Source organism: Microcebus murinus, chromosome 1, assembly GCF_040939455.1.
Source record: "Microcebus murinus isolate Inina chromosome 1, M.murinus_Inina_mat1.0, whole genome shotgun sequence".
NCBI lineage: Eukaryota > Metazoa > Chordata > Mammalia > Primates > Cheirogaleidae > Microcebus > Microcebus murinus.
The window spans coordinates 149,980,127-150,002,461 of record NC_134104.1 but is presented as its reverse complement, the minus strand read 5'-3'; the positions used below and the strand labels follow the sequence as shown (position 1 = coordinate 150,002,461).

The 22,335-nt window shown below is 52.7% G+C and overlaps 1 protein-coding gene across 1 annotated transcript in view; it reads right to left on the bottom strand.

Annotated features, from left to right (window-relative positions):
* The window catches only part of SLC6A20 (solute carrier family 6 member 20), a 36,434-nt gene extending 17,124 nt beyond the window's left edge, over window positions 1-19,310 (bottom strand). Inside the window, exons 1-4 of the mRNA XM_012770319.3 lie at window positions 19,099-19,310; window positions 6,962-7,102; window positions 5,197-5,288; window positions 1,102-1,329 (exon numbers count right to left, since the gene is read on the bottom strand). Coding sequence (XP_012625773.2) covers window positions 1,102-1,329; window positions 5,197-5,288; window positions 6,962-7,102; window positions 19,099-19,219 — 582 coding nt within the window. The 5' untranslated portion in view covers window positions 19,220-19,310. The remainder of the gene's footprint in view (window positions 1-1,101; window positions 1,330-5,196; window positions 5,289-6,961; window positions 7,103-19,098) is intronic.
* Window positions 19,311-22,335: the final 3,025 nt, after the last annotated feature.

Below are 22,335 nucleotides of genomic sequence, written 5' to 3'. Positions count from 1 at the left end.
GATGCTGGGCGTCACGGGGTCTGGGAAACCAAAATAAAATGTCCCACTGGGCTTGATGCTGGGGTTGTCACTTGGTGTCTGGAATACCGTGGGTATTTCTGGTCTAATGCCTCAAGAAAGACATGGTGGCAACTCAGGTAGTCAAAAGTGTGAGGACAGGTGGACTCTTAGGGCTTTTGGCAAGGAAAAGCTGGGGTTGATGAAGTCACAAAAGGTGTGCAGAGAGCACACAGGAGGTGGCTCACCGAACCAAGACAGTGGGGAGTCTTGGGGTGACGCTGCGCCCTGCCCTGTTCTTTCCTCACTAGCCGTGACGTGAAGCAGGTCACTTTGCCCGTCTAGCCTCAGGTGAGTGGGACCATGAAATCTACCATGAAGGGCTGTTGCTGGAATGAGACGGTGTGGGGTGCCCAGGTCACGGGGGAACTGTAGGAGCAGTGACTGTAGGAGACAGGGCACGCTGGGTGGCCGGGCATCTGCTCAAGCTGGAGTCAGGTGGCCGGTGCTGGGAACACTCACAGCAAGCCTTCTGCGTGGACAGGCTAGAGTTAAAGAAATACGCCAGCCCAAGTGGGAACAGGAACCCGAGGACGCACCAAGAAGAAAAGGGTTACGAAGCTTGGCCCGGCAGATCCACGTTGGAAGCAGCTCGAGCAAAGGTCTCAAACCGAGCTGAGCTGCACTGAGTCACCTGCACAGAGTCACCTGGCGAGCTTCTACCCTCCCAGCGCTCAGCTGGCGGGAGCGGGTGGGGCCGTGCGCGGTCATTCAAAGGCTTAAACAAGGGAAACCCACTGGCTGGCTGCTTGCCTGGCAGGGATTTGCGACCAGCTGGTACAGAAACGCTCTTCTTTAGTGAGAAAGCCCTCGTTTCGGGATTGAGAGTTGCAACTTCAAGCACCTCTGGCCATCGTGAGGGTCACCTGGTAGGTGATTTGTGCTGGCAGCACTGGCTGAGCCCTCTGCCCCAGCACAGCTTCTGGCCCCCGACTGCAGAAGGTCCCCCCTTGGCACTGCCAGGGCCCGAGACCGAGGGGGCTGCTTGCCCCCCCCAGCCACAGCGCCCCACACCCTCCCCCCGCCCCGTGCCCTTGGCCCCACCTTGCCGGTGGACTCGGTGCCCCGCAGGATGCACAGGTACACCACGAGCCAGGCCAGGATGAGGCACAGTGCCGGCTCCCACTGCACGGCCCCGCTCTCCTGGATGGACGGCGAGATGTTGAGCGTCTTCCTGTACCAGAAGTACTGCGTGGAGGAGGCCGCCTCGCACTCCGCGTCGTAGCCCGTGCGGTTGCCGTTCAGGGGACAGACAGACCACGGCAGGGGGTTCTGGGGACCAAAACAGACATCGCACGGAAGTGAGGGCTGAGGCCCAAAGTCGGGTGGTGGTGATGGGGGTGGCCCTGCCAGGAGGCTCTTGCAAGACAAGGGCGCTGGTCCCCAAAGGGCAGGCGGCTGGAGCCCCTGAAGGCAGACGGGGAGTCAGAGAGTTTGGGGGGGTCTACTCTCATTGCAATTCTACAGGGGCTTGCCATGGACTACTGAACTCTGCGGTGGGTCTAAGAGACAGTCTCGAGGGGACAATGGCCAGACCAGATAGGACAACAGAACTCTGACCGACAATGTCTGCAGCAACCAGCCCGGGAGCGCAAACCACAGCCTCTGCAGTGTTGGCCGCCAATGGTCAGGACCTGGCCAATGCCCGATAGAGTCCCTGTTTCTTGCCAACTCAGGACACACCAGAGAAAACTAAATATACCCCCTACCCAATCACATCGGATGTCCCACTACTCATGAGCCACTCACGGCTTCCCCTGCCAGCAGCCTCCGAGCAGGACACACCTGGAGCTGTCCCCATCACCACTGAGAAGCCTCAGAGCCTCTGCGGGGCACAAGGGATGGTGGCCCTCCCTCGCCATGGCGAGCACTGAACACATCGCCTCAGCCTGTTCTCAGTGGGGTGGGCTTTGTTTATTTCCACAAGTTCCCAGCCAGTCCGGGGATGACTAGGGCTTGGGTACAGCCCTCAGTAACTGCCAGTGGAGACTGGCATTTCCTCTGACGGACACTGGGCTGGGAGTTGGAAGGAGATGAAGCTCATTCCCTGAAGCCATCTTGCCCAGCTGAGCCAGAGAACCTGGTGCTGGTGACTCCATCCGAGTTCGACCCCTGGACTCAGCAGGTAAAGCCAGTGAGGCCCCTGCCTGCTTTCAACTGGGTTCTCTGTCCCATAAGAGCAAAGGAGCCTCCAAGGCACATGTACAACATGACCCAAGGCCAAGTGCTCAATAGCAGTGCTAGGCTAGGGGGAGGGAAGTGGGGGAGGAAAATTAAAATTAATTCTGACTTGGGGGATGGAGGCCCCAGTGCTGCTGTGCCAAGACCAGCCCCACATGGATCAGTTTGGCACGTGTCTGGGTTCTACAAGCTCAGATGGCATTAGACAGAAGAGCTCCACTGCAGAAGCAAGAAGTCTGACCACACCACGGTGCCCAATCCCTTATCTCTCAGGAAACAGAACTGAGGCCCAGTGGCACTACCTGATGGGTCATGGCCACCCTACCTGTGAGCAGCTGGGGCCCAGCTCAGCACACCTGCACAGTGCTCGGGACTGCCTCTCTGTGGGGTGAGACCTCGGCTGTGCCAGGGCCACCCTTCCTTGTTGGAAAGTGACAGCAGGTTTCTGGCTTTGACTCAGATTGTGTCCAAAGCTGGCCACCAATAATGTGTCCCCTCCCCATGTGCACGTGCAGTTTCTCCCATGCAGAGGGAGTGAGTCTGGGCTGGCCTGTGACATGCGCTGACCACCAGAACACAGTGAAGAGAGGCTGTGTGGCTTCCTGGCCCAGGTCTCCAGAGCCCTACAGCTGCCTTCTCACCCTCTGGGAAGCCAGCTGTCCCGTGGAGACATGTGAGCTATAGCCTCCCAAATGATGAGGGTGCATGGACAGAGAGGCCACGTGGAGAGAACTTAGGTGCCCAGTGGCAGCCACCACTAAATCCCAGTTAGGTGAGAGGGACCCTTATAGACCTGTGCCCAGTGGAGCTGCCCCGGCTGACACCCCTTGGGCCATTTGCAGCCCGTGCAGGACTGACCTGGGCTCACTCACTCACTGAACTACCTGCTGATGCCAGCCCAGCCTGGCCTGGTTCCCAGCGCCAGCTACACAACAGAATCACCCAGGCTGCACCTCCAGGGACTCTGACTTTGTGTTTGGGGTGGGGTCTGGGCATCAGATTTTCTAAAGCTCCCCCTGGGTGTGCTGCCAAGGCGAAGAAGCTTTAGAATACAGAAGAGCTTGTTAATGGACCAATTCCCAGGCCGTTCTCCCTCACCCTCCTCCGAATCAGCAGGTGCGTCTGCATGTGTGACAGCCCAGGTGCTCCTGCTGGGAAGGGCCCGGCAAGAGGCTGGAAAGCTTGGCCTGGGAGTGGGCTGGGCAGGAGCACAGACTCCAGGGCCAGGTGCCTGGGTCTGATCCCACAGCCACAAGCTGCCTAAGTCCCCTCTGCTCAGGTCCTCGGTACACCCAGCCTCACGGGGTGGTCGTGATGCTTATAGCAGTGAACATCTGAAAGTGCTGGGCACTGTGTCTGGCCCAGAGCAAGTCCAAGTGACTGTCTGCCACTGGTATTACTGCCCTCTACCCTTCAAAGCAGAGGGACTCAGGGAGAAGTCTACAGACCTGTGAAAGATGGAATCAATGAATAATCAAGTAATTTTCAGGAGTTGTTGGCCCTCACACTCCCGAGGATCAGATAAAGGTGCTCCTTCCTTGAGGTGCTTTATTTTCACATTTGGGAGATGTTCAAATTACTATGATCTTGTTAAGACAAGACACATTGCTTCCATCTTTCAAAACTTGTCTTAATAAGTATAAAATCTACAATGCCTACAGTATATATGGCAAGCCCTCAATTGGTGATGCCATTGTGCAGTCCACAACCTGCCCAACCAGGCTTGACCGCCAAGCTCAGAGGAGGGGAAACAGTCCCCAGGCTTTAGAGTAAGAAGGGCCACCCCATTTCTACCCAGAAGGCTGGGGAGAGGCAGCGTTGTGGCCAGTCTTCGTAGAACGCTAGGGAGTTCCATGCAGCTAAGCTCAGAGGAGAGAATCCTTCCGCCAGGGATGTGTGCAAGAGGGCAACTTGGGTGGGGCTCACTGGGAAGCCAGAAAAGGGTGTGGATGTAGCACCTTCCAAGTGTAGATGCCAAGTCAGGATTACTGGAGGCATTCGCCCAAGCGTTCCTTAGGGCCCAAAGAGTCAAGGCTGTGCGATACCCAAGCACGCCAGAGGCAAATGGGGGTCAGTCCATAGTCCACAGCCAGCCCTGCCTTGCTTTTGGACCTTGGGGACAGGTCATGGCCCAGGGGCAAAAGATAAAGCAGTGGCCTGGTTAGCTTGTGTCACCTCATTTTTTCCCACCTGGGAAGGAGCCAGGAGGGAGTGGCTCCCGGAAGGCGAGTGGGGGAAGGATGGGCCCTGAGAGTGGAGAGGCAGGAGCCGGGAAGAGAAAGGAGCGTGGGCGGGGGAGAGGAAAGTTCCTCTTGTCCTGGATACAACACCGGCTTTCGGTGTGGAATTGGGGGTCTCTCTTCCTTCTCTACAATTTCCAGCCCCTTCCACATTTTCTACAAGTAGTAGCCATGGCTACAATCAGCAATGCATGGTTTAAAATGTTTGTCTTTGGGAATAGCCCCTGTTGTGTTACAGGGTGACAACGGTCCTTCTAGGAGAACTGTGGGGTCTGCAGGAAGAGGAGGGACTCAGCCTGGACTCAGAAACCTGGAGGACTGGTGACCTTGCAGGCAGCGGGGCAGTGGCAGGAGGAGGAGGCGTCTGCACCATCCTGCTGGGCAGGTGGAGGCCGTTCTCGCAGTCTCCCCGAAGATCTCCTCCGTGCCCGCCATGCAGTGGTTCTTAATATTTGGGGGGCCACATCTTTCAGAGAGAACGCAATGAAAGGCGTGGACCTGCTGCCCAGAAATGTGCACGCACACGCTTACACACGCTTACATACGCTTACACACACACATACCGGCACGATCTGGCCCACAGAGCGAGGGGCCCTGCGGCAGGCCTACCCCAGCCCCTCATACCACTGGCTCCCCTGAGGCTGTCGCCCTGAACTCCTCCCCTCCACCGGCAGGTGGCCCTGATTTGCTGTCCCTTTCCCGCCCCAGCCCCGCTCACCTGGAAGGAGTGGAAGAGGTACCAGAAGGCCCAGGCGTTGATGACGTTGTAGTACATGGAGAGGAAGAAGGAGACCAGCACGCTGGCGACCCCTGCGAGGAAGCAGAGGGCGGCGCTGAGGAGCGGCCCCTTCCCGCCCCGCCTGGGCGAGGGGGCGGTGGCCCCGGCCAGCGTGTGCTCCCAGGGGACAGCGAGACCTCCCTTCACCAGGTGTGCATGAGTAAACGTGACCACCCACCTCATAAGGGTTCTCTCTTTTCCCCAGCCTTTCTCTCATCTTCCGGGACATGAGGCTGCTGACGCTGTTTTGAGATCTAAGTGCCGGGGAAGTAACTACCGCGCTAAGCTAGTACTTCACGTGCCTTTGGTCCTTACATCGGCAGTGTCCCCATTTCACAGGGGAGAAGACTGAGGCACAGAGCTCGCCCCAACCACCCAGCTGGTAAGGGTCGGAACCAGGATCCACAGCTCGTAGGAGAAGCTCTTTGTCACCGCTGCCCTCCTGCCAGACAGACAGCGGCTCCCTCCTTGGCTCACCTGTGGTTGAGTCACTTGGGCCCAATCCTGCCCTGAGGCAGCAGGGCGCAGGGGTGGGGGGGGAGGGGCTGAGGACTGGCGAGGTTGCGGTGGCCCCTGATGGGGTCAGGCCTCCATGAATGGAGCCGGCCCACACCAGCCCTCAAGCGACAGCCCACACGCCGGGACATCTCTTCGTAGTTTGCAACTGCCCACGGTGGGCGTGTTTACACCACCGCTGTCTACAATCCAGGCTTCCCTCTCCTCTGCCCCACTCTGAGAGCCGGTTGTTAAGCACTTGCCAGCATGGCACCTCTGCGACGGGCACAGGCATCTGGTATCTTTCCTACCACATGGCAAACGCTGCCTCTGAGGAGTCCCCCGCGGTTGCTTATTCAGGCAGACTGTAAAACCACACGCTGCCGTGTTAAAAATTAATAGCTATTCAAGATGGGGAGGCAGTTTGGGCTTGGAAACGATTTATGAGGCCACTGGACACGTTAAAAGAGAGGTGTTGGCCGGGCGCAGTGGCTCACGCCTGTAATCCTAGCTCTCTGGGAGGCCGAGGCGGGCGGATCGCTCAAGTTCAGGAGTTCAAAACCAGCCTGAGCAAGAGCGAGACCCCATCTCTACTACAAATAGAAAGAAATTAATTGGCTAACTAAAAATATATAGAAAAAATTAGCCGGGCCTGGTGGCATGTGCCTGTAGTCCCAGCTACTTGGGAGGCTGAGGCAGGAGGATTGCTTGAGCCCGGAGTTTGAGGTTGCTGTGAGCTAGGCTGACGCCACAGCACTCACTGTAGCCTGGGCAACAAAGCAAGACTCTGTCTCAAAAAAAGAAAAAAAAAGAGAGAGAGAGAGAGAGCTGTTAATTGGCAGGGCGCGGTTATGTGAGTTTCCAGAATGGTTGTTAGCTGGGACTTGGAGTTGCAGCTATTTCTCCTTTACAGATGACCAAGCCGAAGTCCAGCGAAGAGAGGCAATGTGGCATCAGCTCCCCAGGGGCATGCATCCTTCCTGTCTCAGCGCCCTGACTCGAGAGACCCAGCCCCCCTCACCCCACATTCTATGGCACCCCTCCTGGGACATGTGTCCTCCCCAGGCAAGGGCTCTCTCTGGCTTCATGCTTGCCCCTTGATCCCGCAGCTTTGCTGATGGGCTCCCCGCACCCCACCAGGCTGCCTAGGATATAGTGCGGGGAAGGGGGGGTCGCTGGGTGGGAGGGGACTGGAGGGGGCCCCACCTACCGACACCGCCGAGGTAGGGGCTGATGGTCCTCCAGGCGCCGATGCTGCCCTGCCGCATACGCTGCCCCACCGCCAGTTCCATGTACAGGAGTGGCATCCCCTCCACGACGAGCATGATGAGGTAGGGGATGAGGAAACTACCTGTGGGCATGCAGAGCTGAGAGCCAGGCCTTTACCGATGGGCTTTCCCCTGCCACCCACCCAACCACCGCGCAAATGCCCTTCCATCCATCCTGATTTCCACTTTGCATCCTCCTACCTTTCCTCCTGTACATTCTTCTGCCTTTCCACACATCCATCCCTCTACCATTCCTCTCATCCAACTGTCTACCATTCATCCATCCATTTTGCTTCCATCTTTGATCCATCATTCATCCATCCATCCTTCTTCCTATACATCCATTTCTCCATCCTTACATCCATCCATCTTATCTCTGCCTCTCTCCATCCATCCTTCTTTCCTGCCATTCATCCATCCATTTTGCTTCCATCTTTCCAACCATCGTCCATCATCCATCCATCCTCCTTCCTATACATCCATTTCTCCATCCTTACATCCATCCATCTTATCCCTCCATCCCTCCATCCATCCATCCATCTATCCTTCCTTCTTGCCATCCATCCATCCATTCTTCTATCTTTTTATCTTTCTATTCATCCATCTGTCTGTCCATTCATCCATGGATGACATACAGCCATGTCAGTTGTTAAAACTTTAAATATGTCCACCCTGGGTGGTAGACTGCCACTGCCCCGAGCTCCTTGAGTGCCTTCCTCAATGCCCATGCTGCCCCAGCCTCTGCGAAAACCCCCATTCCATCTTCTATTTCAGCAACTCATGGTTGGCCATGGCCAGGACCACTGAGTCATTAAATATTTTGAACATCACACCTGAACCTGTCCATTCAGCTGCCCACCTCTACGCACGTCCTTTGGGCTTTGTGCACAGCCCTGATGGTGTCCCCATGTGAGGCAGCATATGAAAGAGCCATTTCCTAAGCACTTACTCTGGGCCAGGCCCTGAGTATGGGTGTGGGCTGCGAGAGTAGCAACCCCGCTCCCTGCCCTTGAGGGACCACGTGGGCAGAGGAACTTCAGCTGTCTCATAATGGTCCAGGGCCCCCGGTATTCCCGCAGGCCTGACATCTTCTGAGATGAATCAGGGGCTTCGAGTATATATTTTGGGAGGCAATAAGGTCCCCAATAGACAGAGCTCCAGGGCACCTTCTCCTTTCGAGTAGCACCTCTATGTGGGTCTGATTTACCCAGGGGCCTTCAGCTTAAATTTCCATTTTGACCAAGGGAACTATGACTAATAAAAATCTCAAACCCACTGGCACCCAAGGAACCACCTGCAGACAAGTGCCCTTGGTGACGGCGGGGAGCCAGGGAGAGTGCATGGAGCTAAGGAAGCCCTCCCCACTGCCAGACATACGGGCGGAGGCAGGCAGCTGTGGCAGGGACCCCACACCCGCCCCACAGAAGCTGACCTGCTGCTTCTCCTGTGGGCCCTCTTCCCCTGGTGGAAGCCCCTTGCCCATCCTTCCCTCAGCTGCTGGCTCCTTGGCAGTGGACCTGACAGAATGTCCAGTGGGAAAAGGGGGGAGGACTTGTGACTAAAACCAAACCCAGGCCGGGCACGGTGGCTCACGCCTGTAACCCTAGCTCTCTGGGAGGCCGAGGCGGGAGGATCACTTGAGGTCAGGAGTTTGAGACCAGCCACAGCAAGAGTGAGACCCTGTCTCTACTAAAATTAGAAAAAATTAGCCAGGCATAGTGACACATGCCTGTAGTCCCAGCACTCGGGGAGGCTGAGGCAGGAGGATGGCGTGAGTCCAGGAGTTTGAGGTTGCTGTGAGCTAGGCTGATGCCATGGCACTCTAGCCCAGGTGACATAGTGAGACTTTGTCTCAAAAAAGAAAAAAAAAGTCAAATCAAACCCAGACACTACAGTTGCAAGTATTAGAGGATGGTTACAGACAGAACTGGCTCCTCAGGTGTTAAAGTCGACAGCAAAACATATATGCTTACATAAACATCTAATATTCACCAAAAATGCCTCCATTGCACAAATGTGCTGTCCTGTAACCCATATTTCTCACGCTATGGTATTCCACTCTCCTGAGCACAGGACGGACCTTTGCATCACCCCTTAAATAGCTACATAGCATTCCGCTCTGAAAGTGAGCCCAGAGTGCATTCAATCCACTGTTGGACACTCGGGTTGCTTGCAGTTCTCTGCCGTCTTAAACAAAGCCGTGGAACCCTGTTTCGCCCACTTGCTTGGCTATTTCCTCAGGATACAAGTCCCAGAAGAAGAATGGCTGGAACAAAGGGCAAGCAGAGCCACCGTGGCTACACTATGGTGAGCAAGACACGAGCTGCGTGCACAGGACAGCGAGTCCCACGCCACCAGGCTGGGCGTGGGGGCCTGGAACAAATCCTACCCTCTCCTTCCTGCACTCCGCTAGGAAGACCCTCTAGGCCAGGCTGCTTCCTGCCCTGCGGAACGTGTCTCAGCACCTCCCCACGACCCTGTCCACATCAAGGGAGTTTTAGAGGTCGCCAGTGGTTCTTACTCATTAAATATTTGACAATAAAGGTCGTGTTCACACACTGAGGGTTTGGAGTAACATTCAAACCCTCAGTGGTTATAAAATAATCTCATTTTCATTTAAGGTGTTAAACTGTAACCACACAAAGATGGAAAGGTCTTTGTGGATGACTGTCCCTTTGACAGGACCTGCGTGACTGCCTCGTGCCTTTGGGTAGGGTGGGAATCCAAGGCCTGGTGCTGAGGACGGAGCATGAGGGCACTTTAGCCCTATCCAGCAATAATTTCTGTCATTGCTCTCCAAACATTCAAACAATCCAGATGAATTTGCTCTGCAATGAATTTTTCAAAGAGTGATACCAGAACAATTGAACATCCATATGCAGAAAAAGTAAACTTCAATCCATATCTCACATTTTATACTCCCCCCAAATGTCAAAAAGGATCATAGAATCTATATGTACAACCAAAAGGTAAAAAGCTTATAGAAGAAAACAGGAGAAATCTTTATGACCTTCAGTTAGGCAAAGATTTCTTAAATACAACATCAAAAGCCCTACCTATGGAAGAAAATATTGGTAAATTGGACTTCATTGATTCTTAAAACTCAATAATAACAAAACAGAGAACCCTTTCAAAAAATGTATAAAAAAATATGAGCAGACGGTTCACCAAAGAATGTCTTATCTTGTTTGTGTTGCTATAACAGAACACTCAAGACTGGGTCATTTATAAAGAATAGAAAATTATTGGCTCATGGTTCTGGAGGCTGGGAAGTCCAAGAGCACGGTGCCAGCATCTGGCAAGGGCCTTCTAACTGTGTCATCATGGCAGAAGGTTGGCGGGCAAGAGAGTAAAAGAGAGGGCTGACCTTGCTTTTATAACAAACCCACTCCTGAGATAAGGACATTAACCACCTCTTAAAGGTTCCACCTCTCAACATTGTTGCATTGAAGATTAAGTTTCCAACACACACAAACTTTGGGGAACGCATGCAAACCGTAGTAGTATGATTCCATTTATATGACATTCTGGAAAAGGCAAAACTATAGGGACAGAAGACAGGTCTGTGGCAGCCAGGATCAGGAGGGTGGGGTGGAATTGGCTGCAAGGGGCATGACTGTGGTGGTAGTAGTGCCACTGCATGCATTTGTCAAAACTCAGAGGGAAAAAAGTGGATTTTTTCTGCATGTAAATATATCTCAATAAAAGAAAAACTTTGTTTTACAATCAGTTTGAAAACAACCCTCTTCCAAATGGACTGCTCCTATGTTCCTTTGATACAAAAATTCTACTTCTGGTTGTGCACAAGGAGGGCTTGGCATCAGAGAGAGGCAGATAGGGGCCTGCCAGGGGGTGCAGGGTGTTCCCATGCATCCTGACGGGGCACACGTGGGAGATTAAATGCAGCCACACCTTTCTCGGTGCTCCTCCCACGAAGAGATGGAGTCTGTTTCCCCATCCTGAGGATCTGGGCTGGCCCCGGGCCTTGCTTTGTCCAAGAGAATGTGGCAAAAAGGACATCACGTGGGCTTTAGAGCCCAGGTCTCAGGACACCTTGCAGCTTTGACATCAACTTCTTGGCGTGTGGCCCGAGACTGTCCCCTGTGTAAGCTGGTTCAGGCTTCAGGATGAGAAGCCACGTGGAGGAGCACCAAGGGGCCATGTGAAGGACCAAGGTCATGTGAAGGACCTTCCAGCCACACGAGCAAGGCTGGCCACACACCGTAGAGGAACTGCTCAGGCGACCCATGGAACTGTGAAAAATGATTCATTCTTGTTGCTTTAAGCCACGACTTTTTTTTTTTTCTTTTTACTGCTCAATACTATACACATACATGTGTGTTTGTAAAAAACAAGGACATTCTCTTACACAACCTCAGTGCAATTAGCAAAATGAGGAAATTGGCACCAATTCAGTACTATTGTTTTATGTGCAGACCCGTTGAAAGTTTACTGACTGTCCCAGTGGCGGCTCTGCCCTGGCCCGGGGCTCACAGTCACACACGGACTCTAGTCGCCAGTTGCTTCGGTCTCCTTTAATCTGGGGCCGTTCCTTAGACTCTCTTTGTCTTTCTTTGTCTTTCATGTCCTCGGCACTTTGAAGGAGTACCGTCCGGTTATGCTGTGGAACGTTCCTCATTTCGGGTTTTGGCAGGAACACCAGAGTGACCTTGTCCAGAGGCACAAGATGTCAATGTGTCCCGTTCTTGGCGATGTAAACTCTGCTCACTCGGTTAGGGTGGTGTCTGCTGGGTTTCTCCACTGAGAGTTACCATTTTCCCTTTGAAGTTACGAGGCATCTTGTGATAGAGACTCTGAGACGGGTCAACGGTCCCATCTCTCACGCTCTGGCCCACTAGTTTGGGCATCCGTCGATGCCTTGCCCGAAACAGTGATGGCTGTGTCGGTGGCCAAATGATGATTTTCTAATTCCATCCATCCTTCCAAGTCCTGAAGTTTTTGAGTGTGTTGCCATGGAGAAATGGATAACCGACGCACATCTTGAGCCCCGTGGTGACGTCCCTGCCGGGGGTCGGTCTGGGTCACCCCAGGTGAGTGGGTGGCTTACGGCTGCAGGACTACAGGGAAGGTACTGCACGGGCTCTCAGCTGGAGAGGCCTCTCCTCATTCACCCCTGTCCAGCTTGGCTCTCCCCCAAAAGCTTCCTATTCAGAGTCAAACCCAGTCAACTTTTTAGAAACAAAGAACAAAGGCCCAGGTGAGAAAAATAAAAGCCATCCTTACTTTCCCTGGGTCCCCCCACCCCCTTGGCCTAAAGCTTCCAGAATTCCGCTCTTATGTGTTCCCGCCACCCCCTGCCCACCCCTCTGGCAGCCTCACTTCGCCAGCACCCCTGCCCCCCGTCCCAGCTACCCCGGGAAACCGCGCTCTGAGGGAGCGGCTCCCTGCTTACACTCCGGAGGGTTCCATCTCCTTGGCCTGCTATTCAAGGCCCTTCGGGACATGCTGAGCCCTCCCTCGCCTCCAGCTCCCTTTGCTGCCACCCCTGGCCTGGGTCCCACACATCACAGCCCCCGATCTCGCATGCTCTTCTGTGCCCTGCGCATGTTTCTTGTGCCTGGGATGTTTCTAGCCCTAACTCTACCCTAACTCTAACCTAGATTCCACGTTGCCAGTGCTGCAAGCCTGTCCGGATTCTCTCGGGCAGGCAGTCCTCCTTCTGGAGTTATTTCAGTAAGGCCTGGAGCAGCCTTTTGTTAGAGCCCTTCCTGCTCTGTACTGAAGGGACTTTTTTTCATATCGGCACCCCCCTGCTCCCCTTCCCTCCCCCATCCCCATGTTTGTAAACGCCCCCATCAACACAGCCCCTGGCTTGTCGCAGATATGCAATGCAACGAGTATTTCCTGAATGACTTAAGTGCTTAGAAGGCTTATATTATTTATTGCATAATTGTTATATGCTCCTTCCGGTTTATAAAAGGGTGTGAGGTAGGGGTTCTCAGCCCGGCTGCACAGGAGAAACCCCCCAATCCCCCACCCCCGGAGCTTAAAACTCCAGCTGTTTAGGCTACACCTGAGACCACCCAATCGGGATTTCAGGGGGGTAGGATACAGGTGTCAGTGTTTTTTTAAAAGCTCCTGGGTGATTCTAACATGCAGATGAGTAGAGGCTTCTCCACAAGCAGGTGGACACTGAGTTCCTGACTGGTTGCTGGGTGGGGTGAGCCATGTCGGACCCCACAGTGATCCCGAGGAAGGGATGGCTTTAGCCTGGGGGCCCAGGGAGGGCTGCGGGGAGGAGGGCGCCTTAATTTAGGGAGGGAGGAGGAGGTTTCCTGGATAGGGTGAAGAGCACAGGCTACACCAGGAAGATACCAGATGTTTCAGGTGTGCTCAGGGAAGGGCAGAGGTGGAGAGGAGGAGGGACAAGAGATGTTTGAAGGTGGCCATCTCAGACACACGGGCTCTCAGCCAGGCCCCTTCCAATGAGTGTCACATCAGAACCATGGGAAGGGTCAGGCACAGTGGCTCACGCCTGTAATCCTAGCACTCTGGGAGGCCAAGGCGGGAGGATGGCTCAAGTTCAGGAGTTCAAAACCAGCCTGAGCAAGAGCGAGACCCCGTCTCTACTATAAATAGAAAGAAACTAATTGGCCAACTAATATATATAGAGAAAATCAGCCGGGCATGGTGGCACATGCCTGTAGTCCCAGCTACTGGGGAGGCTGAGGCAGGAGGATTGCTTGAGCCCAGGAGTCTGAGGTTGCTGTGAGCTAGGCTGACACCACGGCACTCACTCTAGCCTGGGCAACAGAGTGAGACACTGTCTCAAAAAAAAAAAAAAAAAGAAAAAAAAGAACCATGGGAAGAAGTACCCTGAGCCGTGGCGATTCTGACTCAGGCTTGGACAGCCGAGGCAGCCTCTCCCGTCCTGCTGTCTCAAAAGCTGCAGGCTGCTGGGGAGGGAGCTCTGGTTTGGACATAGAAGTGGCTCGAGCCCCAGCTACTCCTCCAGAAGTCTTGTCATCTCTGAACTTGTTTTCCATTTGTACGTGGGGGTGACAGGACCAGCTGCGGGAGTGTTCTGGAAATGCTTCACACGGTGCCTGGCACATACGAGGAGCCCAGTGGAGCAGGTGTTATCGGGATTGAGTGTGGAAACCCCAGACGAGCAGGGGCCCCTGACCACGGTCTTTCCTGACTGCTGGGGCCGGCCTCTCGGGCTCACCTTGGAAATTGCATGTATTTGATACTTACAATGTCTGCAACTCAGGTTCTGTCCCACCCGGGAGTACTGCAAAAACGGCACAGAGCAGGGCTTCACCTACCCTTCCACGGGCTGCCCTGGTGTGCATCAGTCCCGGCTGGGGCTGGCCTGAGCAGCTGTGGCCACCACAGCACCTGGCTGCAGGGCTGTCCTGGGGCCGGCTCAGACCGGCTCACAAGAACCAACTGTCCTCACTCTTCCCAACCCCACTCTCTGGCACGATACCGGTCAGTCTGAAACTGGCCACACGGGAGTGTTCACACCACAATAATCAGCAAGTGCTAGGAATCGGGTCCTGCTGCCCTGCCACCAAAAGCCAATTGCTAAACGTTTATCAGCAACCCACTGCCAGGCCTGGGGGCAGACGAGCCACCCTGACCCTTTCCCTAAAGCCTGGTGGATGGAAGGCAGCAGCAGCCTCCCTCAGCAGCTCATGAGAAATGTGGAATCCTGCCCTCCTCCGAGGGCCTCTGTGCGAAGATCTCTGCTCAGAGTCTCTGGGAATGGGGTCCTGCACTCTACAGTTTATCAGGATCCTAAGGAAGGCTAAAATTTGAGATGCGATGTTCTAAATGATTTGGGATTAGCAGAGTGAAGAGAGGTAAAAGAGGAGAGGACAGGAACCCCCTACGGGCTTTTCGGGGAAGTGGACCACCCAGTCTATGGGTGCAATGTCCCCCTGCATGGTCAGTGGCCTCTGATCGCACCCTCTTTATTGTTTGAACAGCACATAGAGACATTTTAAGAGGGGAAAAACAATCCATATTTCCGCCGGTCACACAGCTGTTCTCATTTCTTCACGTTTCTTCCACGCACACACATTTATATTAATGTCAAATGAATTGCTGGTGTGCTTTTTTTTTTACATGTCAGTACACAGCACAGTCGTGTCCCTGATTTCTTCCTGAGCAGCCACTGCCTTAGACGTTGACGTGGTCACTGCTGACTTTTTGAAAAAAAATACTTTATGAAGTTTCTTCTGCTGCTTTTATGTTTTCCTAGCACAGGCGGCTAGAGCTGTAAGACATGATTGGTACCTGGAATGTAATCTTTAGAATTAACATTCCTCGTGCTGGGCCTGGCCCGGACAGCAGGAAGGGAACAAGCCTTGCCGGTCACGGGGAGAGTCCCACGGAAAGGAGTCAGAGCCCTAAGCCGTCTTATTCTGGGAAGTATTTTGGCACAGCCAGGCTTGGTGGTTTATAAACAAGCTCTTTGTTTGCTAGAGGTGTTTGCAGCTCTGCTTAGAAGGAACTTACACACCCCCTTGGAGCCTTTCACAGTGTGGTTTACCCCTTACCCTTTACCATGAGGTGAAGAATGGCTTTGTAAACTGCCTGGGTTTGGGGGCGACATAAATCACTTCTTAATAGGTGACCTTACTGCACAGTTGGGAGAACCACCAGCTCCCCCCACCTCATTCACTCTGTGGCTTTTCTTTTCTTTTTTTTTTTTTTTTTTTTTTTTGAGACAGAGTCTCGCTTTCTTGCCTAGGCTAGAGTGAGTGCTGTGGCGTCAGCCTAGCTCACAGCAACCTCAATCTCCTGGGCTCAAGCGATCCTCCTGCCTCAGCCTCCCGAGTAGCTGGGACTACAGGCATGCACCACCATGCCCGGCTGATTTTTATATTATATATATTAGTTGGCCAATTAATTTCTTTCTATTTTTATGGTAGAGACGGGGTCTCGCTCAGGCTGGTTTTGAACTCCTGACCTTGAGCAATCCGCCCGCCTCGGCCTCCCAGAGTGCTGGGATTACAGGCGTGAGCCACTGCGCCCGGCCCACTCTGTGGCTTTTCATAACGACCTTGCTCATTCATTCAACAAATATTTATGGGGTGCCTTCTCTGACTCCATCACAGCGCAGAGATTGGGCCGGGGGCGGGCAGAGAACCTGCAGAGCAACGTGCAGTTCGGACCAAGTGCCCATGCGGCCTGCCAGGTAGCAGGAGAGCCAGAGAGAGCAGCCAAGAGAAGGTGACATGTGGCCCGCCCCGATGGAAGAGTGGGAGCTCTCCAGGCCACAGCAGCATCCAGGTGGAGGAAATAGCTCAGCAAAGAGTGGAGGCAAAGAGGTTGCCGTTCACGGACAGAGAATGTTGGTGGGGCTGGGGGTTGAAGAGGAGTGGCAGAAGATGAGGTGGGGATATTGGACAGGCGTTAGGTGGCGAAGGGCCTGTCGTGCCAGAGCTGTTTGGTTTTTATTCTGTAGACACTTGGCTAAGAGTCCTCTCATTTGTCCATTCACCCACTAATCCATGCTGCCACCCAGCCACCAATCCATCCTCTGCCCAGCGTCCGTCCATCCATCCATCCACGCACCCAGGCCGAGTATCCTCTGTACCAGAAACCAGAGTTCTTGCTTCTTTTTCCTGGGACCTGATGGTCTTGAGGTTTTCCTAGCAACTCTGTATTATTACTCTACTTCGGAATGACTCAGCCCTGCCTGTGTCCCTCTGCAGACTATTCAGGTGGTGAATAAACAAGGGACTAAATGGTCATGTGACAGTGAGGTTCACCTGGCCTGATGGTTGGGGAATGTGTTCCCAGGAGAAAGGCATCATGGGTAGGTGTACTGAGCACAGAATGATGCAGAAATCTCAGTCTGATGAATGATTCTTTCAAAAGTCAGTTATAAAGCTGTTAGAGCACACAGCAACACTTGCCCTGCACATCATTATGGTGTTTTGGTGCACTCCAAAGTTTAAAATGGAATTGAGGAATTAAGAATGCACTATCTTGGCTAGGTATGGTGGCTCATGCCTGTAATCCTAGCACTCTGGGAGGTCGAGGCGGGAGGAACGTTGGAGGTAAGGAGTTTGAAACCAGCCTGAGCAAGAGTGAGACCCCGTCTCTACCAGAAAAAAGAAAAAACTTAGCCAGGTGTCATGGTGCACGCCTGTAGTCCCAGCTACTCGGGAGGCTGAGGCAGGAGGATCGCTTGAGCCCAGGAGTTTGAGGTTGCAGTGAGCTACGATGACACCACTGTACTCTACTCAGAGCGACAGAGTGAGACACTGTCACACACACACACACACACACACACACACACACACACACACACACCAAACCAAGAATGCACTATTTAAAAAAAACAAAACTCTATGGATTAACCTTTTGTTGAATTGTTCTTGAGCCGCTAAAAGTGAGAAGAAAGAGCAATGCTTAGGGCTTGATCTTATTAATGGTTAAATTTTGTAAATACTTTGGTCTGACATCTTTCATTGTCTTTTAAGGTCAAAAAAATCATGGTGACATAACACACACACGCACACACACAAAGACCAAGGTAAAACAAAAATCACCCAGAGATGACTATTGTTAACAATTTGGTGTATTTTTTCATTCTTTTCCCTGCCTATTTTCAAACAACTGTTTAAAATTTTTGTGCCCATTTTATACAGCTTTGAATCTGACTTCTCCCTCCACTTAAAACATGACATGAGAAAATACATAAAACTTTTTGAAAGTGCCACCTTAATGGCTGCAAGGAGCACCGCATGGATGCCCCATAATCGAACCAACCCCCATTAGCTGAGGGTTTAGGAAGTTGCCAGTGTTTTGCTCTTATCTAATGATGGGGATCATACTTCAATTTGCAACCTCTGTCAGAACTATGATTATTTTCTTTAGATAGGATTCTAGAAATAGAACAACTGAGGAAAAACATTTTTTGTTTTTTCAACTCCCTCTTGCAACATTGCCTTCCAAAAAGGGACTTGGCCTTCACCGAAGTTCTTTGGCAGGTAATAGAGGTGTTCCCAGCTCTCTGCAAGGCTAAGGAGTGCGGGAAAGTGTGCCGGAGTGTTCCCTGAGAGTGCAGTGATGCTCCAGAGGAAAAATGTGTTGAAGAGAGAGAGAGCGAACGAGAGAGAAAGAAAGGAAGAAAGGAAGAAAGGAAGAAAGAGAGAGAGAGAGAGAGAGAAGGAAGGAAGGAAGGAAGGAAGGAAGGAAGGAAGGAAGGAAGGAAGGAAGGAAGGAAGGAAGGAAGGAAGGAAGGAAGGAAGGAAAGAGAGAAAGAAAGAAAGAAAGAAAGAAAGAAAGAAAGAAAGAAAGAAAGAAAGAAAAGGAAAGAGAGAGAAAGAAAGAAGAAAGGAAGGAAGGAAGGAAGGAAGGAAGGAAGGAAGGAAGAAAGAAAGAAAGAAAGAAAGAAAGAAAGAAAAGGAAAGAGAGAGAAAGAAAGAAGAAAGGAAGGAAGGAAGGAAGGAAGGAAGGAAGGAAGGAAGGAAAGAAAGAAAGAAAGAAAGAAAGAAAGAAAGAAAGAAAGAAAGAAAGAAAGGGAAAGAAAAAGAAAGAAAGGAAGGAAGGAAGGAAGGAAGGAAGGAAGGAAGGAAGGAAGAAAGAAAGAAAGAAAGAAAGAAAGAAAGAAAGAAAGAAAGAAAGAAAGAAAGAAAGAAAGAAAGAAAGAAAGAAAGAAAGAAAAAGAGAATGATTTGCCTCTCCTGCCTCCTGTGGTTCCAAACCCAAACCAATCTCTTTATTAAAAAATGTAAGGAAAGGGCTCAGGATCCTCTTAACCCGAGTCTCACCGTGCGGCTGGGAATCGGAGTTTCGGGTCTGGACGCCGAGTAACAAGTGTCTGCGGAGTGAGGCAATCTCCCCCTTGCTTTTGACACTGAACCGTGAAGTCTACTCGCTAGGAAGCGGGAGCGCTGCCCCTCTCGGGCTCCGGGCGGCCGGCAGGGTGCGTGCGGGCGGCCGCCCGGGAGGGCGCGGGTTGCGGGGGCGCGGCCGGCCGGGGACGGAGCGCTGGGGACCGCGCTGCCCCGCGACCGCGCCCGGCTCCGCGCGGCGGGCAGAGCGCTGGGCCCCGCGCCCCGCGCTGCCCGGGCCCCGCGCGCCGCGCACTCACCTCCGCCGTACATCTGGCACAGGTAGGGGAAGCGCCACACGTTGCCCAGGCCCACGGCGTACGAGATGCAGGCGAACACGAACTGCAGCGGGTTGGCCCACTGCGGCCGCGCCTTCTCCATGGCCGCGCTGGCGCTCGGCTCCCGGGCCGCGGCTGTCCGTCGGCTGTCGCGGTCCGCCCCGGGCTCGGCCTGCGGGTGGCCCCGCGCCTCCGCCGCCGCGCGCCGCCAGCCCGCTTTTTAATTGCTAATCTCATTAACGGCGCACCTGCGGGAGAGGCGAGGCTGGTAAATGGATGACGGCGAGCCCCACCCCGCCCCGCCGCCGCGCCGGGCAGGCGCCCGAGATTGCGGGGTACAGGGCGGCGCCCCGGGGACCCCTCCGGCTTGGAGCGGCCTTTGCGCCGCTGCCCTGCTGAGCCCCTGGGAGCAGTCAAGTCCCCTCAACCACGTACCCTGCATTCACCCAGTGCCTGCTGTGTGCCAGGGTGGTCTGGGGACATGGCCATGAGGGACACAGACATCCCGGCCCTCCTGGCGCTGGCATTCTGGGAGAGGGAAACGCTTAAACTGCGCTGGATGCAATGCCCCATTTGCAACTATTTTTGACATGCAGGAAGGACAACTTCGTATGGTCCAACCTAGTCCATATATAATACAGTGGTCCCCAACTTTTTGGCACCAGGGACTGGTTTTCACGGAAGGCAATTTTTCCACGACGGGGTGGTGGTGGTGGGAGACGGTTTCAGGGTGATTCCAGTGCGTTACATTGACCGTGCGGGATCTAGGGGCGCAACCTAGATGCCTCGGTCTCCTCTGGGGCTCTAAGGCCACGGCCAGCTGACAGCAGGCCGAGCTGACGCGGTGATGCCAGCGGTGGGGAGCGGCTGTAAACAGAGATGAAGCCTTGCTTGCTCAGCTCCTGCTGTGCAGCCCGGCTCCCAACAGGTCGCCAGCGGGTCCCAGTCTGTGGCTCCAGGGTTGGGGACAGAGAGAGGCAAGGAAGACAGCTAAGGCAAAGTAAAGGGGTTAAAAGTTCTAGGTGGTGGTCAGGGTGGTCAGGGAGGGCTTCTCCAAGGACACCTGACATCGGCCCAGGGACTGGAAGGTGTGACAGACCTCCCGTCTATCCCTACCCAAAGGAAAAGCTATCCAGGCTGTCCCACTTCTCTTATCTCCAGCAGCCCCGCCCTGTGCCCTGCTGGTGGGTTTGGGAAGCAGGTTTTGAACCACTGCTGTCAGGGACTCTACTGGTCAGGCCAGTCTGGAGACCAGAGATTCGACTCATTAGGTGAGGGCTGGGACCTAAGAAACCTCATAATTCTTTTCTTTTCTTTTCTTTCTTTCTTTCTTTCTTTCTTTCTTTCTTTCTTTCTTTCTTTCTTTCTTTCTTTCTTTCTTTCTTTCTTTCTTTCTTTCTTCCTTCCTTCCTTCCTTCCTTCCTTCCTTCCTTCCTTCCTTCCTTCCTTCCTTCCTTCCTTCCTTCCTTCCTTCCTTCCTTCCTTCCTTCCTTCTTTTTCTTCTTTCTTTCTTTCTTTCTTTCTTTCTTTCTTTCTTTCTTTCTTTCTTTCTTTCTTTCTCTCTCTCTCTCTCTTCCTCTCTTTCTCTCTTTCTCTCTTTCTCTCTCTCTTTCTTTCTTTCTTTCTTTCTTGACAGAGTCTCATTCTGTTGCCCAGGCTATAGTGCCATGGCATCAGCCTCGCTCACAGCAACCTCAAACTCCTGGGCTCAAGCGATCCTCCTGCCTCAGCCTCCCGAGTAGCTGGAACTATAGGCATGCACCACCATGGCCGGCTAATTTTTTCTATATATTTTTAGTTGTCCAGCTAATTTCTTTCCATTTTTTTAGTAGAGACGGGGTGTCACTCTTGCTCAGGCTAGTCTTGAACTCCTGGGCTCAAACAATTCGCCCGTCTCGGCCTCCCAGAGTGCTAGGATTACAGGCATGAGCCACCTTGCCCAGCTGAAACCTCATATTTCTATCAGTCCCAAAACGTGATTTGGTTGACAGCCCAGTGCTTTGTCTGGTTTGTATCCCAGCTCTGCCACTGACTTAGCTGTGTTACCTTGGATAAGTCACTTAACTTCTCTGAGTCTCTGTTTCCCCCTCTATAATGGGAACAGTCATCTCCCCTTCCCTCTTGACCCAGAGGAAGGGCTCATGTGAGAATTGGGAACTTAGCTTACTACCGTGTTTCCCTGAAAATAAGACCTACCCATAAAATAAGCCCTAGCAGGATTTCTAAGCATTTTCGCAATTTAAGCCCTACCCTGAAAATAAGACCTAGTGACGGGCGTGGCTACACAGCGTATCTGCACAACCCATGCATTTCATCGCGGAGCAGTAAAGAAGACGAGCAGCCCTTCTCATCTGCCCCATGAGAGCTCTCTTGCTCCACATGAGAGATTGGGGCCAATGATTCTAAAGGAAATAGAGTTGCAAGAAATTCAGGATGGAATTTGGGGTTTGGAGAGTGATGATGATGTTCCAGAAGAAGATGACTCAATTAACTACATTTGAATAAATGTAGATTGTTGTACCGTACTTACCAAAAAATAACACATCCCCTGAAAATAAGCCCTAGGGGGTCTTCTTGAGGAAAAGTAAATATAAGACCCTGTCTTATTTTGGGGGAAACACGGTACCTGGCACAGAATGAGTGTTCAATAAAGAGGCCATTCTTATTGCAAGTCCCCAGTAGGCTGAATAAATGAATGCGTAACACATTAAATAAGAGAATATTGGCCGGGCGCGGTGGCTCACGCCTGTAATCCTAGCACTTTGGGAGGCCGAGGCGGGCGGATTGCTCAAGGTCAGGAGTTCGAAACGAGCCTGAGCGAGACCCCGTCTCTACCAAAAATAGAAATAAATTAATTGACCAACTAAAAATATATATATACAAAAAAATTAGCCGGGCATGGTGGTGCATGCCTGTAGTCCCAGCTACTCGGGAGGCTGAGGCAGTAGGATCGCTGAGCCCCAGAGATTGAGGTTGCTGTGAGCCAGGCTGATGCCACGGCACTCACTCTAGCCTGGGCAACAAAGTGAGACTCTGTCTCAAAAAAAAAAAAAAAAAAAAAAAGAGAATATTAACAACACACTTTAGACAGTGCCTGGTACATAGTAAGAAATAAGAAAATGCTAAATACATAAAATTAAAAAGAGATAAAAAGCAGAGTTGCTAGTGGAAATCTTTCATGGACCCAAAATGACTACAGTACTCTAGGACAGTTCCTTG